Below are 17122 nucleotides of genomic sequence, written 5' to 3' on the forward strand. Positions count from 1 at the left end.
GATTCTGGTTACCTATGCCAGGAAAGCAGGAGATTCTGCCAACAGCCAACGAGTAAGAGCAGAGACCTGATGCACAATGGTACTGGCTGAAGCCTTTATCTACGTCTTCTTCGAGAAAGTCCAGAATGGTTGGAATTCCAGGATTTCTGGGACTGAAAGATGTCTGTCTCTGAACTCTCACCCACTAGGTCCCAATTCCCTTTGGGAGGGGGCTGATTAGAAGCCCTGCTTCCTTCCCCAGGATGCTCAAGATCCACTTTAAGACTTTAGAAGAGGGGAGGGGAGACTTGTGGGCCTCACAAATCTCCCCTCTTTGTTCTGCAGGGGTCCTCTGGGACTTATCCCCTCAGTCAAGTAGTCAGAGTCTTCCTCACTTTTAGAGCCTCTCCCTGCTCTACACTGGGGACCCTGTCCATTTTTTCTGTTGGAGTCATGGCTGCCATGATGGATAGGGGATTCCACCTGCCTATCCAACTCACAGCCTTGGGATATAGCAGCGTTAGTGACAGAAGGCTGGGTGCAAGCTGGGCACAACTCACCATCTGCCAAGCCTGGGAAGGCTGCCTCACAAATAGAGCAATGATTTGACCCCGTGCTTTCTTGGCTGCTCTGCCATGACTGTATAGAGACAGAGCATTTGGCAGGGAGACACTGCTGCCAACGCTTACGGTAAGTTACAGCCCCAAAGAGTTAAATGACCCAGGTAGGAGTAGGAATGCTGAAGAGGCAGAACACTGCTCTCCTTACCCAAAAATTGGTCAGAAAAACTAAAAAAGGAGAAGAGTGGGAGCAACAGAAACCACCGTCCACTGCTGTGAACACAGAGAATCTGGTGGCAAGGAGAAGCAGAGGGCACATACATCAGTGTTTTGATGCTGCACACGCTGGCCATCTCCACGAGCAGCCCAGAGATCCAGAATTGTGGGAGACGCTGGGCTGCAGAAAGTGAAGGGAAGAGCCAGCTTGGGGGCCAGAGACTGAAGCAGCTACATAAGCTATTTCAACAGGGACCTTGAGATAATGATCAGAGACTGTTTTCTACAGTTTTTGCTCTGAATTCTCCCCCACACTGCAGATTGGCTGGTAGCAACATATCAGTGTTCTTTTGGTTGCTCGTAAGTGGTTGTTGCTATTATGGGGAGTGTTGACGATTCACAGTAAGGAAAACGTTCACAGGGGAAACGTTGCTCATAAGCAGTGTGTGCTCTTTCAAAATGTTGCTGCAAACAAGCATCTACCGTACTAACATAACATTTGCAAACCACTCTGCTTGTAGGTAATGAGTAAAGTTTTTCCAAGTATTAAGGGTCAGATATTTTTAAGTATTTACATGCCTACATGCACCCAGGCCCCCAGTGGAGTTTTCAAAAAAGCACTGATGGTTACCTCCTCCTGAAATTAATGGGAGTTACATATCTAAGCACTTCTGAAAATTCCAAACACATCTATCCGAATTTTTAGGTGCCTAAATATCTAACAATCTGGTCCTAAATCCCATTTTTAAAAGTGAATTAGGACACTAAATCAAGTCCCACTGATTTTCAGTGAAACTTAGGAACTTTAGAAAATTGTACTCTACATCTCTTTCTCCCATTATATGTCTGTCCTGTCTATGTATGTCCTCATCCCACAAACACTAACTTGACTTTAGTGGGATTACTTACAATTATGAAGTTCAGCATGGACATTATTTGCCAGAGTGGGGCATTATATTATAAACCCTTCAAGATATGGATCATCTATGTTTGTACAGTGCGTGTCAGAATAGGGAACTGATCTTGGTTGGACCTATAGGAATTGCAGGAATGCAAACAAACATAACAAAAAAAATCCATGTTCAAATGTAGTTACCATCTAAAATAACTGATGAATTTTATGTCAATAAGTATTTTAAATGATGAGTCACAATTGCATGTAGTGCAAGTGTATCACCTTTACTTGTCAAAAGTTTCTTTCATAAGTCTTGTCTAAGTAACAAGTCAGTTTCATAATCTTTATTACACCTGCTTTTGGGAAAAGTGGCATTATATTATAGCCTTACCTCCAGTTCAAGCTGGGAACGGAAGTTGATGAGCGTACTCCAATTTTTGACTTCTCCGGAAAACGACGACTTTGCTAAAAGCATAGGTACCGTTCTGTGACCAACTCCAGCTTCAAGAGTTACAATGACTGATTCAATTCTCATATTTAATCTCTCCCCTGTGAGAACCAACTCAGTTGCTGTATTTTTATTTTCATTTTCATTTGACTTTTCAAGAAACCACATTTTTAAATTTTTTATATCTTTCTTATCCCACAGGTCTGGAGGAATTGGACTAATCTCTTCTTCTGAAGTCTCTGTAGTTGGAGAAAGTGCCGATGTAATAGTAATCACTGTATTAATGATAATGGGTGAAACCTATGAGGGGAAAAAAATTGATTATTCAGTGCTGTTGGGTATATGGAAAAAATGTGGAACTGGGTATATGGAGTATCAATAACCACTTTTTCAAGTAATCTCCGGAACTGACTAGTTACTGTTTTCAGTTTCTAAATTATAATGAAAATTTGTTACAGCACCTGGTTGTTTCCTTTTTGGGACTGACTCCCCCTCATTTTAGCATTCATATGCTTCATTTCTTTCTCTGCATACGCTAGAGACAGTTTAGACTTGCTCTGGGGTTAAGCAATGCCCCTTCTGTCTGCCTTCCAGAACAGCTTTCAAATCTGTGTAAGACTGAAATCTCTAGCTAGTAACCTCAAAACAACATAACTGTGTACAAGCTTCAGAGATGTGGCAGACTGGAGGAGAGTTCAAATCCAGAAAATAATTAAACAAGTAACAAATCTTCCATACCTTTTTCCCATTTCTAAATGGAATGTAGTGAGCACTATGGAGAAAGAATCAAGAGGGAAAGAAACAGTTATAGATGACAGAAAATGAGTTTCCCCTTTCTGAATGACAATGCTTATGTAGTTTACTTTGGGACTATTATTTCCTGACAAGAGATACTTCTGTAGAAGAAAAAACAGATCATACCTGTAGTACTTAAAAAAGGCTTTGAATGAAGACTAAGTAGAGCCTTGCAGGTTTCTTTTGTGCTGGCCAATACTGCCCATCCCGTAAAACTGGAGTGGAACATTTTGAATGAGTTTTTATCCCCTTTGAAATTGGCCTTCACAATGCCATGTAAGTTGTTGGTAATTAGCATTTTTGCACTATTGCAGATAGCTTAATAAAAGAAACATTTCTCATATCCAAGTTAAAAAAAACATGATTTTCTAAATTTGATTCAAGTAAGTCTCAACCACTTTTCTAGTGTCCCTTTTATTCCACCATTTTTTTCTTATGGCGTTGAGGACTCAGACAAAAGGAAGACAACAATCTCTTGGGAAGTGTGGAAAGTTACATTTACCTTTGTCAAGAAAAAGTATGGGAATGAGGAAGACAAACACTGTGGAAAACACAGTAGGGCTTGTCTAAGACTGAGATCTCAGTGGCTCTTTGAGGTGAAAACAGCAGAAAACGGGGTTTTGACTGACAGATACTAGAGTGAAATGGAAGTCCAAAGAGGAGATTCAAGGGCCTTAGAAACCACTGAAAAGTTCCAGGTTGGACAAATGAGTCAGTTTGCTTGTTCTGTCAGGTAAGTAACACCAAGAAACCAGATGATGACCCAAGAGTGATTTAGAGGACCCTGTGTTTATGGTACTGTAATAACAAGGTCTTAGAGCATGTTTTAACAAAAAATTGACATTTTTTATTATTAAAAATATCATTTTTGTTCAAACTGAAATATTTCAGAAAAGTGTGTCTGTTTTGATGATTACCAAAAAAATTTCAAAACAAGCACGTTTCTGAATTCTGAAATTGTTTCAGAATGTTTTATTTCATTTTTACATTAGTTTTACCTAATATTAACTAGTACAACTGACATGTCATAATATAACATCAAATAGTTGAAATATTCTATTTTTATTTTATTTTACAAATCATTAAAGGAAGCTGCTACTTAGAATTGATTGAAACTTATCTTTTGCTTCCCATATCTGGTAAGGGGTAGTAGTTTCATGATGAGGGAGATAAATATGCTCAGTTTGGCCAACATTTGTGTAAGATCATTCATTCCAAGTGCTCTTTGGTTTGTTTCCCATATGAAAAAGAGCTTTGCTATAACATTTTTTCTGGATGTGAACAGATCCACCAGTTGATTGCTGAAATTCTGAGACATTATCTAGAACATTTCTTGTTATTTATTTTAACACAGCTTACAACCATCATGCTGCCCAAACCAGAAGTCCTCTGTGCACATGTTTCCAAAGTGTATGGAAATGGGGATGGAGTTCAGAAAGCAAACCAGACAGGCCACCTTAACGGTGACCAGTGTATTATGCAATGGTGATTGTAGGATTATTTGCATAGCTAAGGTTACATCAAGTGATTGCATTCCACAATGGTACTGCATCACTGAAAATTGACATCGGCAACACGCCACTTGTCAATACAGAAAATTCTCCCACTGACGCACAGGTGATCAACATGGCTCTCTAAAATACGTACACAGGAACCAAATCTGAGTGGGGCATGACCATAGCATACTTAAAACAAGAGCAGGAAAAAATGTAATTTCTAGTAACTTGGAGGCATGGCTAAATCTTTCTTTTCACAAGCAACTATACCTTGTGGAAATAGGATGATTTTTGTCCAAACCTATCATATGAGGCACCATATTCCATATAAAAATGAGGTGACATGACTGCACTACATGTGAAAGGCTCTCTCCTTTTGTTTCAATATAATAAGCAATATGAGATGCAAGACTACGAAATGTGTTTAGATTGTGTTGAGTTTTAGTTGCATCAAAATTTTAAAACAAAACCAATAACTTTAAAAGCCAGTGAGGGAGGAGGAGGAAGAAGACAGGACACAAAAACTACATTTCAACTTACCTTTATTGTTAAGGATTTAATTGATAGATCAGCCATTTGTGGATTAGTACCAGACTGCACCATTTTGAAGAAGAAATCACAAGGCTGCAATACCTGAAGAAAGAATTCATGGTCAACTCTAAAAATGTATAGTAATTGGAGTAAAAATACATGCTTAGCTAGAAAAACATCTCCTCTAAAATGCCATTAGGAAGATTTAAGGGAAAGAGTTACTAGTGATAATTCTGTTGGTTCTTTAAAAATGAAAAACTGACTACTTAATATTAGCATCCCTTCTGACATGAGAGAAAAGAAACAAAAGTGAATGGAGCAAACAATATTTCAGCCTTACTAGACTGTTACTCACTCAATATCAAAAGTGAACGATCGGGAAAAAGTACCCATTCTTAACAGAAAATGTCCATTCTTCAAGTAGTAAGAGCCACAGAGCTATTACAATGGTCCTTCATCCTGCTTGCCACTCGGGGTCAGAATCAGACTGGTCAGTCGGTCTGCCCGGCCCTTTATCTCTTTGGTTGGCGGCAGGAGAAGAGTGAAGGAGCATGTGTGGATCAACAGACACTACTCTATATTATATAACTTCTTGATTCTATATCTTGATTTGAACTGCTGGCCTTCTCCTCTAAGGATCAAGAATTCCCTTTGTAGTTTGTGCAGGTATAGAAGTCTATGACCTGGTCTTTTTGCATTGATTTGTCATGCTGCACTTGGGCTGTGAACAGGAGAATCTGACATTGGTGATTATCCCCAATACTGTACTCTGTAAGGGTGAACAGGGAAACAAAGCTAATTTGATTATTCATTTATTTCTCCTTTGGAAGTTTGTTCTCATAAAAAATGGTTACTTACCATTTTTAAGACACGGTTGCAGACCGTACGTGTGTGTACGTGTACGTGTGTACGTGTACGTGTGTACGTACACGTACCCAGTACACTGAAGCCAGAGAATTTGGCTTGGCAGCATCCACTGGGGCAGTGCTTGCGCCCTCTGACCCATGTAGCCCCTCCCATGGCTATATAAGGGCAGCACTGCCCCACCCCACCCCCAGTTCCTTCACACTAGAATCCAAGGCTGGAGACTCCAATGCCGAGTGGACAGAGGGCGAGTCATGAAGGCAGATCTGCACCCATATCTTGAAGAATCATAGAACCATAGAATATCAGGGTTGGAAGGGACCTCAGGAGGTCATCTAGTCCAATCCCCTGCTCAAAGCAGGACCAATCCCCAATTTTTGCCCCAGATGCCTAAATGGCTCCCTCAAGAATTGAACTCACAATCCTGGGTTTAGCAGGCCAATTCTCAAACCACTGAGCTATCCCTCCCCCAACAACAGTGACAATACAGGTAAGTAATTGTTTTCTTCTTTGAGTGGTTGAAGATGTGTATTCCACTCAGGTGACTCAAGCAATTCTGACAGGCGGTAGGGTTCATAATTTACTTAAACAATGACTGCATAACTGCCTCCCCAAACTTTGCATGAGACCTATATGCTGCAGTAATAGCATAATTTTTGGTTAAAGTATGCACTGAAGACCATGTAGCAGCCTGCAAATATCTAACACTGAAACATCATTGACAAATATGATCAATGTCCCTTGGATTCTTGTTGAATGAACTTATGTCTGCAAGAGCATAGTTTAAGCTACTCCATATGCTGTGGTAATACAGGAAGTTATCTATACCTGGAAATAGTCTGTGCAGAAAGCATATGATCTTTCATCCAATCTGCACAGCAGACAAAAGTCAAGGTGATGAACGACATGGTTTAGTCCTTTCGAGATAGAATTTCAAGCATTGCCTCAGATCTAATGTATGGAGATGCTGATCCCCACCAAGGTAGAGGAGGAACTTTGTCACACTAGCTATTTCCCTTGTTCTCAAAAGATATGTCTAAACTGCACACACACAAAATGCAGCTGTGAGACTCAGACTCATGCTATGGTGCTAAAAAATATAATTGTAGATGTTTCAACAAGGGCTGGAGCTCAAGCTGTGAGACCCACCCCCTTGCCAGGATTTAGATCCATAGATCCTGCCTAACAGGGAATCTACACTTCTACTTTTAGTGCCACAGCACAAGCCCAGCAAACTAGAATCTACAGACATAGGATCAGACTTGCTGCCATGGGGTTTTATTTTGCAATGTAGACATACTGAAGGAGGTTGGGTTTATTTGTCTCTCCTCCCACATACGGACCCCCTTTTGGCTCTCTCAAGGAAGGTAGAAGCCTGAGGCCAATGGATGGGTTCCCAAAAAGCAATACCCCTCTCTACTGCATGGGATGTATATGGACCAGACAGGTCTGTTTTTCTCCTGAAGGTCTCAGTCCAGGATATGAGTAGGGATTCTTGAAGAGGCTATTATAGAGGTGACAGTAGGAGGAGGAAGCTGGGCCTGAAGGCTTCTAATTACACTCTCTGGAGCTGGCAGTGTCCATGCTGTATCCAGTGCTTTCAATGTGGGACCTGTGGGGAAGTGGAGGGGACATCTGAGCTCCTCAGTTGGACGCATCACTGATTATGTGGGCCACAGGAACGCAGGCATGACCCCCCATCCCCCAACACACACACATCTGGCATGCTGCCCTTTGGACAGGAAGGAAGGAAACTGCACTCTGCCTACAGAGCTGGTCTAGGTTCTCCACAAGACAGTCTAGAGAGAGAGCGGGAAGCAGGAGACACAGGCCACTCCTTTTGTCTCTGGATTTTCTTGTCCTGGCTCACTCCCTGAAACCTGAAAAGGTACCAGCTAAAGTAACTTCTCGCTTAACATTGTAGTTATGTTCATGAAAAACGTGACTTTAAGTGGAACAATGTTAAGCGAATCCAATTTCCCCATAAGAATTCATGTAAATGGGAGGGTTAGGTTCCAGGGAATTTTTTTTCACGATATGTATGTATATATACATAGCTTTTTTATCTGGTGAAAAAAAATTTCCCTGGAAATTTGTATTTTGTGTGTGTGTATATACACACACAGTATAAGTTTTAAACAATTTAATACTGTACACAGCAATGATGATTGTGAAGCTTGGTTGAGGTGGTGAAGTTAGAGGGTGGGATATTTCCCAGGGAATGCCTTACTGCTAAATGATGAACTAGCACTCGGCTGAGCCCTCAACTCGTTGTTAATGTAGCCTCACACTCTACAAGGCAGCACAAATGGAGGGAGGGGAGACAGCATGGCAGACAGACGCACACTGTGTGTGTGCGCATGTGTGTTGCATTGTCCCTTTAAGTAGGCTGACCCCCCTCTGAGTACACTGCCTTTTTAAATACATCAGGAAGTTGATAGAGCAGCTGTGGCCAGCAAGGTCCCTCCATCCTGAGCCTTGTCGTTCTCCCCCTGCTCTATGGACGTGGTAAGCGGGGGGGGGGGGGGGAGGGACACACACACCCTGACATTAGCCCCCCTCTTTTTCCCCCCTGCACAGCAAGCAGGAGGCTCTGGGGAGCAGCTCCAAGGCAGATGGCAGGAGCAGCACATGGCAGTGGGAGGAGGGACAGCTGAAGTGCCTGGCAATTTATAGCCTGCTGAGTGGCTGCCGCACAGGGAACTTAGGGGAGCGGGGAGCTGATGGGGGGGCTATCGGTCCACCCTGGTTCCAAGCCCCCCGCCCCCAGCTAGCTACAACAGGCTGCTCTTCCTGCAAGCAGTGGACAAAGCAGGCGCTGCCAAACAACGTTATAAGGGAGCATTGCACAACTTTAAACGAGCATGTTCCCTAATTGATCAGCAACGTAACAACGAAACAACGTTAACCGGGATGACTTTAAGCGAGGAGTTACTGTACTTTAAATACCTCAAAGAGGGAGTGGAACTACTGCAAATACCTCCCCAAAAGGCAAATGCAGCATGCCACCTGCCTGGGAATTAGACATACATGTTTGAGCCTAAATATTAATTTAAACATTTGATACAAAATTTGGAATTTCCCTCAGAAAAGCTCTGCAGTTAGGAGGGCTGGTTGGAGCCGCCAACTTCTGCAGAGGAAGAAAAAAAATGAACAGATCTTCAGGGGGAGAGCATTCCCCTCCTCCTAATCACTGACAGGCCTGGTTCTGTCCCCAAGCTGCAAGCAGGCTGAAGTGCCGTTGTAAAACATCTGTGGATCTTAACACAAAGAAGAAATTTAAATTGTACCATTGGCAGTCTAAATTGTCACTGGAAAAAAACTGGAGAACGACTTTTCTTTTCCTCCCACTGATGTGTCTCAGAAAAATTTTCACACCAAAGATGTTCTAAATTAATCAAAAAGTCTTGGAAGCTGATACAATGTTAATAGTGCATTCCCAGAAACATGTAATCTGTATGCTTAGATTATATGGGAACTATAACATTTTCTTCCCTTAGACTCAAAATTTTTAGTTATAAAAAAACCCCAAAAGCCACAAATTGGAATAGTATAATCACGAACACCGTAAAAGAACAAAGAACAGTCATTCTCAAAAAAAAAAGCTTAACAGTAAACACTAGCAGCTGTACTTCTGAAAAACATGTAAAACCCAGATCTTCACTAACTCAGAGAAAACAAACATACTAACAGTATAAAATGCTGTAGCATAGCCAGAGACTACCAGATGGCTATTCACTCAAGAATAAGTTTTCACCAACATTTTAAACATTAAATCCACAAACTCAGATTAGTTATTTTATATATAAATTAGTCAAAGAAAAGGATTTACACCACCAATAATATTGTAATTTTTCAGATACTCAGATTAAATTTAATAGGAAAACTCACTGTAGTGATGTTCCCTTTTCTCTTTTCTGCAAGAAAGGGGCAGGCTTTCATTTGTATATCTTTAACAGCAGCTGTCATTTTATACATTTGAGGGCTGTTCTTAATGAAGATCTCACACTGCGTTGTAACCACCAATGCAGGAGCATCACTTCTTGTTAAATCAGCCACAAACACGATCTCTGGATTTTTAACAACAATGTTCATTTCCATTGAAGATACCGGCTGCACAGATGCTGAAAAAAACCCATTTAAGTTAAACCTATTGTTTGAACACACCAGAAATTACTATAACTATACTGATCTCTATGTTTACATATATACACCGTATTTCCTTTTGTTGTTGAGTAAAAAGTCACTTTAAGTATGCTTGGAAGGATTCCATTTGAATCATTAGTTGTCAGTAAAAATCTATTTAAACTAACACACAGATAAGAAAAATATATCCACTGATGGTAGTTGGCATGTGTCCGGTAATCATGCACAAGAGAATACTCAGCCATGAAAGACTAGCAGAAAAATAAGTTGTTAGACTGGAATCGAATGGTATGACCGAGGTTGTTTGGCACACTGAAGAAGGGAGACTTTTTAAGACATGGGAGCCAAACCGGGAAGCAGCCTAAACTTAGTATTATGGTTCTATGCTAAAGTTAGAAACTTATATATTAAAAAAAAGTTACCAACCTTGCCCCTTTACAGCTGAAGTTTGCTTGATACTCCTCTGTGCAGCAGCACTTTCTGCACTAGCCTTTAAGAATATATCTGCAACAGTAAGAAGAAATTCCATGCTCGCACAGAGATACAGGTCTTGAACAATTGTGTCCAGGATAGCGCCATCTCTCCCCTGCTTGTAGCTTATATCCACCATGTCCTTCTTTTCAGATCCATGTTTCATTTCAACCATTCTGAAAGACAATTAAGACAGTGTACAATAAGACACTTTCAAAAGCAGACCTGGCCTCCAATATGAATAATTCATTCTCATACTTGAGGAGAGTTCTCATTCTGTATGAGAATATGACATTTGCAGAAGTTCCTTTTTTCTTTTTTTAAAAAGGAAAACACTTTTTTAAAAAAATTAGAACACCCACCATTATAGGCATTAGCCAAAAAATGATGTTAAAATAACACACAACTCTAAAAAGCAACTTTGTAAAATGGCACTTTCTTATTCAGCAGATCTGCTCTCCTTGGACAGTTAATCATAAATACTGGTTTTGGTGACTAAGTTTTTACTGCTGTGGTCTTGTTGGCAAAGAAAAGGCAACAAACTAAGAGCATGCTGTAGTCCAGTCTTTCTGAAATAACTAATTAGAACTTAGATAGTTCTGCTAATGTATCTATTCAAATCCATTGGTAGCAATGGATACACACAGGTGTCACTGTGGACATATTTTGAAGATATTGGTGCTGCACAGGTGTAAAAGAGAGTAACATTTGTTCCAAAGGATCTTTATTAATGCTGATGATGCATGAAAAGGAAAACTCTGCTCTGTAGGAACAACAGATAGAAAAATTCAACTTCATACTTATAGCCAAATGGTTCTCAGTTTATAACTAAAATACAACATTGAGCACTAAGTGCCATTTGCAGCTTTCTGAGTAGGACCTCACTTTACCATTCAAAAAAGATAAAAGAAAGTTACAGAGGTAAAACATGAACTAATCAGAACAGTTAACTCAGCCTCCTTGTTGTTAGAGGCTAAAGAACATGGATGATCTTGATGCCCACTGCAAGAGCCAGAACAGTGGCTTTGTGAATTCCAGAATTCCAGAGCAGTGGCTTTGTGAATTTGTTAATACAGCATTCAGAATATGACAAAGTTCAATGTTCCTATGTTCTCCCATAATAATATTTAATAATATATATTTTTGTAAATATGAATAGTTCATGAAATCTAATAGTATTCAAAGTTCTATGTTAGATATTACACAAGATTGTGTAGGTTGTAAAATAAATTGACACTAATGTTATGTATGCTACCAACTAATAAAACATAATAGTATGTGTTACTGTTCATTAACATACCTTCGTCCAATGTTAGGCACAGTATTCATGCTATAGTGATGGATGCCTAACAGACCAATTACTTGAAAAGATAAACACTCACACATTAAGTTAACACTTGAAATATTAAAACTGTGCTAATGACCAATATTAAAACTGTACTAATGTACAAATCTTAAGGGGTTTCATTGTGACTATTTTAAATACAGTATTTCATATTTCAAATCCTTTTAATAGTATCTAAAAGTATAATCATCTAGACATCAGGAAACCATGATGAAACCTGCCGATGAATTACTGAGTACGTCCTCTTTCAGCAGCATTTTAGTGTTCACTTAAGTGATATAAATATATTTTATTGCTGCACTGAAAAAACCCCAAAATATTTCCTACCGACATAGACACAATTCTCTCCATTTATCTTATCTATTGTCTTGTAAAAATAAAAGCGGAATGGGTTTCTATATGTTCCTATTTTTTTTTCCAACTTGAAAATACTATTAGTATCACCCCACCAATATTGCTAGGCCCCAAGTAATATCCATAAGAAAGAGCAAGTAGCACACCGAATAAAGGCCCAATCTGCGCATACACACAAATGTTAGTTACTTTCCAAACTGTAATTATAAGACACGCAATTTAACAAACTCAAATAGCAACTTGTAGGTAAAGTTAGCAGCCCTAGGACTAACTAACAACCACTGATGAACAACAATTTAATCTTTTATGCAAAATTAACACCTTGGAGTTGTCTTCTGGACTGTCAGTCGTTTATCATCTAATGTGCAGTTTGCTAACTTGACTGAAGCATTCATTGAACCATCTGACAACATTTTGACAGCAGCTGATATCAAGACCAATTTAAACTCAGCAAGTTTCAAAAGATCATCTCTTTGATCCAAAGCAGAAACCTGTTTTAAAAAGGAAACATAACTTACACAAAATAAAAAAGAGAAAGCATTTTTCTAGATTTGTTCACTACTATACTTGAAGCATCGTTTGACTTGGTCTGACTAGCAACAGTTTTAATTGCAATCATATTAAATGTAAGATTAAAAAAGGAAATGTACAGTTAAATCAAAACTCTGTACTACCATGAAATCAATTAGATAGCCTTTGTGGAGCTCTCTCTGTATAAGTATTACCTTTAGTGCATTACAATAAGAAGGTGACACTAATGTGCACCACTGACAGAAGAATGTGCACCACTTTACACAAGAAATCAGATTTTTTTAAAGCATCATTTTGACTAGGTTTCAAGTAATCAGTTACTGAAAGCTTCTTATTCATTTTAAAACTTGAAACAAATTTAAACTAATTTTTATTAATTTTGACTAGAGTGCACTTTTTTAAATAAAACTTTACTTTCCATTTCCACACAGCCACCAAGGGGATAGGAAGAAGAGAAGCTGAGGCCTGGCCTTCATTTACAATTTAGGTCGATATAGCTGTGGCACTCAGGGCTGTGAAAAATTCACATCCCTGACCATACCTATGCTGACCCAACTCCCAACATAGACATAGTTATGTCGATGGAAGAAAGCTTCCATCTACACAGCTACAGCTACTCAGGAAGGTGCTGTTCCTATGCGAAGAAAAAATCACTTTTATTGCACAGAACATGTCTACCCCCTGAGGCTATGCTGTCATAGATATGGTGGTATAGTTATCCCATAGTGTAGCTGTGGTCTGAGAATCAACTAGCTAAAGCTCCTTGATCCTCTGGCTAAGCTCAGAATAGAGCAGCTGAGAGTGGGGGGGCTGCTCTAATTTGCACCAGCTGGAAACAGTCCTCTATACACCACACACTGGACACAGTTGGAGTGCAGTGCAATCCAGCCACTTTGCCTTTCCAGAACACCACCATGGACTGCATAGAGAAAGATGTAGGAAGCCGGTTTTCCAGCTCTGATCCCACTGGGGACTCTCACTGGGGCAAGTTATGCCTGACCAACCTGACTGCCTTCTATGATGAGATAACTGGCTCTGTGGATATAAGGAAAGCAGTGGACATGATATATCTTGACTTTAGCAAAGCTTCTGATACCGTCTCCCACAGTATTCTTATCAGCAAGTTAAAAAAGTATGGACTGGATGGTCTATAAGGCAGATAGAAAGCTGGCTAGATTGTCGGGCTCAATGGGTAGTGATCAACGACTCGATGTCTAGCTAGCAGCCGGTATCAAGCGGAGTACCCCAGGGGTCGGTCCTGGAGCCAGTTTTGTTCAATATCTTTATTAATGATCTGGATGATGGGATGGATTGCACCCTCAGCAACTTCGCAGATTACACTTAGCTGGGGTAGAGGTAGATACTCTGGAGGGCAGGGATAGGGTTTAGAGTGACCTAGACAAATTGGAGGACTGGGCCAAAAGAAATCTGATGAGGTTCAACAAGGACAGAGTGCTGCATTTAGGATTGAAGAATCCCATGCCCTGCTACAGGTTGGGGACCGACTGTCTAAGCAGCAGTTCTAGAGAAAAGGACCTGGGGATTACAGTGGATGAGAAGCTGGATACGAGTCGGCAGTGTGCCCTTGTTGCCAAGAAGGCTAATAGCATATTGGGCTGTTTTAGTAGGAGCATTGCTAGCAGATTGAGAGAAGTGATTATTCCCCTCTATTCGGCACTGGTAAGGCCACATCTGGAGTACTGCATCCAGTTTTGAGCCCCTCACTACAGAAGGGATGTGGACAAATTAGAGAGAGTCTAGTGGAGGGCAATGAAAATGACCAGGGGCTATGGTACATGATTTATGAGGAGAGGCTGAGCAAACTGGGCTTGTTTAGTCTGCAGAAGAGAAGAGTGAGGTGGGGATTTGATAGCAGCCTTCAACTACCTGAAGGGAGGTTCCAAAGAAGATGGAGCTTGGCTGTTCTCAGTGGTGGCAGATGACAGAACAAGGAGCCATGGGGGAGGTCTAGGTTGGATATTAGGAAACACTATTTCACTAGGAGGATGGTGAAGCACTGGAATGGGTTACCTAGGGAGGTGGTGCAATCTCCATCCTTAGAGGTTTTTAAGACCTGGCTTGACAAAGCCCTGGCTGGGATGATTTAGTTGGTGTTGGTCCTGCTTTGAGCAGGGGGTTGGACTAGATGACCTTCTGAGGTCTCTATGATTCTCCTATGCTACTATTTAGTACTGTTCCCAGTAGCAACCAGGTAATGTTAGAAGAATAGTCTGCAACAGTTATCAAAACTGCTAACCTAGGTTTCTGAAGAGAAAGTATAAAACCTGGTTGCTACTCTAATGACAGAGACAAACATGCAAATTTCTCTGTTGGTTGGTTAAGGCACATGACTATGTTCTAAAATAGTGGTTCTCAAAGTTTTTTTTCCCCACAAACCACTTGAAAATTGCTGAGGGTCTCAGTGGACCACTTAATGATCTTTCCAAATGCTGTTTGTATCATTAGATAACTATTGTAAAGCGTTTTGAATAAAAGCGCTATATAAAAAAAAATCTTAATAAACATTTTTATTCTACAAATAAAAGCACACAACTCATATTTTAATATCAGTAGTCTTACCATTCTAATGTGATGGATGTGCCCTCTCTCCCCTGCCATGGCAGCCCCCGAGCTGGGGCTGGGAAGGGGGGTGGGTCTCCCTTGCCACAGCAGCCACAGAGCTGAGGCTGGGAAGAGCAGTCTCTCCCCGGCAGCGGCAGCCCTGGAGCTGGGGAAAGTCACCTCTTTCTCTGGCTGCTGCAAAATTTCCCCCACTCCCTCTTCTCACCCCACGCCCGCCTAATCCGCCCAAGGCCACGACCTCACCTTACATTTGAGTCTTCTCCAGGGTCCAGGCACCTAATTAGTGGAGCCAATCCTGCGCGGCTCCACTAATTAGGTGGGTGGCCCTTCATTCTGTTGTGTGCGACCGTCCAGGCACGCACCTTAGAGGGATCTATCGGTAGACCACCTGAATGGAACTCGCACACCACCATGGTCCATGGACCACAGTTTGAGAACCTCTGTTCTAAAATGTTAGAGACAAGACTGGTTAACTTATCAAGAATTAAACTCATGACAAACAGTAAGCAGAAGCTCACAGGAAAACATGCCCAATTAAACCTTCTAAGCGGAGATTAGCTGATAAGTAATTGATCAACTGACAATTAATTGATCTTTAACTATTCATGGTAAATAGGCCCAATGGCCTGTCATGGGATGGGATCTGAGTCACTACAGAGAATTCTTTCCTGGGTATCTGGCTGGTGAATCTTGCCCACATGCTCAGGGTTTCAGCTGATCACCATATTTGGGGTCGGGAAGGAATTTTCCTCCAGGGCAGATTGGAAGAGGCCCGGGGGTTTTTTGCCTTCCTTTGTAGCATGGGGCACGAGTCACTTGCTGGAGGATTCTCTGCACCTTGAAGTCTTTAAATCATGATCTGAGGACTTCAATAGCTCAGACATAGATGAGAGGTTTATTGCAGGAGTGGGTCGGTGAGATTCTGTGGCCTGCATTGTGCAGGAGGTCAGACTAGATGATCATAATGGTCCCTTCTGACCTTAATATCTATGAATCTAAGTATGATTCTGAGTCCACATTAAGATTGAAGCTAGCTTCATAGTACAACCCCAATTTTCAACCCACCTCCACAATTTAATCAAAAACAAAGCAAATCCATCTGTAGTTTCACACTTTATTTTATCCAAAATTAAATTTCCTGGAAAATGAGAGTCAAATCAAAGCTTCAGAGACAGAGTTTCCCTATTCTGTTTTCTGTAGTATTGTGAAGTGATGTACCTGGTTAACGATAATCTCATGGCACGTATAATAAATCTGTGACTACAGTTTGTAACCACTGCCCTTGAGCTATTCCTATATAATATCCTCTAATTCACATTTTCCTGTTCACAATTGCCAGCATTTTCAGTAAGATTACAGATTTGTTTTCTTTGATAACACAGTTTTGTTTACCTGTTTAGACTTTGGACTATACAATACCGAAGTGAGAGAGTCGAATAGGAAGTCCAATTTTAGTGTTGTTTTAACTTTAACAGGTGAATGTAATTCCACCACAGCAGTTGTTACCATAGTTGTTCCTTTTAAAAATGGAAGACGCATTAGCACTAAAACTAACAGCAAAACATAAAATTACTCATTCCTTAATGCATAGCAGTCTTCATATGACTACATCCTCCCCACTTCACCCCAAAGATAATCTGACTTTACTAAATCAATTCTTCTGTATGGCAAAGTCTTATTTTAAACTGAAAATTACATAAAAATATCATTCTAACTATCAGAGTTCCACAACAAGGAAAAACACACATGCCTAGTTCCTGTTAACACTATTTAGGATTATGTACTCATGCATTAGGAGGTTCATATAATCTGATATATGGGGGCGGGGGGAGGGCAGGTGTTGGATGAGGGTAATTATCAGGGCCTATCTTTTTCTACCTTGTGCTTTTGTCTGTCCTGCTTATTTAG

At 40.6% G+C, this 17122-nt stretch overlaps 1 protein-coding gene across 1 annotated transcript in view; it reads right to left on the reverse strand.

Annotated features, from left to right (window-relative positions):
- VPS13A (vacuolar protein sorting 13 homolog A) overlaps positions 1-17122 on the reverse strand; it is a 259167-nt gene that overhangs the window by 124002 nt on the left and 118043 nt on the right. The window contains 6 exon segments of the mRNA XM_038402638.2: positions 2042-2398; positions 4930-5022; positions 9676-9908; positions 10357-10577; positions 12422-12591; positions 16607-16731. Coding sequence (XP_038258566.1) covers positions 2042-2398; positions 4930-5022; positions 9676-9908; positions 10357-10577; positions 12422-12591; positions 16607-16731 — 1199 coding nt within the window.

The sequence above is a fragment of the Dermochelys coriacea genome, chromosome 5, assembly GCF_009764565.3.
Source record: "Dermochelys coriacea isolate rDerCor1 chromosome 5, rDerCor1.pri.v4, whole genome shotgun sequence".
NCBI classification, from domain to species: Eukaryota; Metazoa; Chordata; order Testudines; family Dermochelyidae; genus Dermochelys; species Dermochelys coriacea.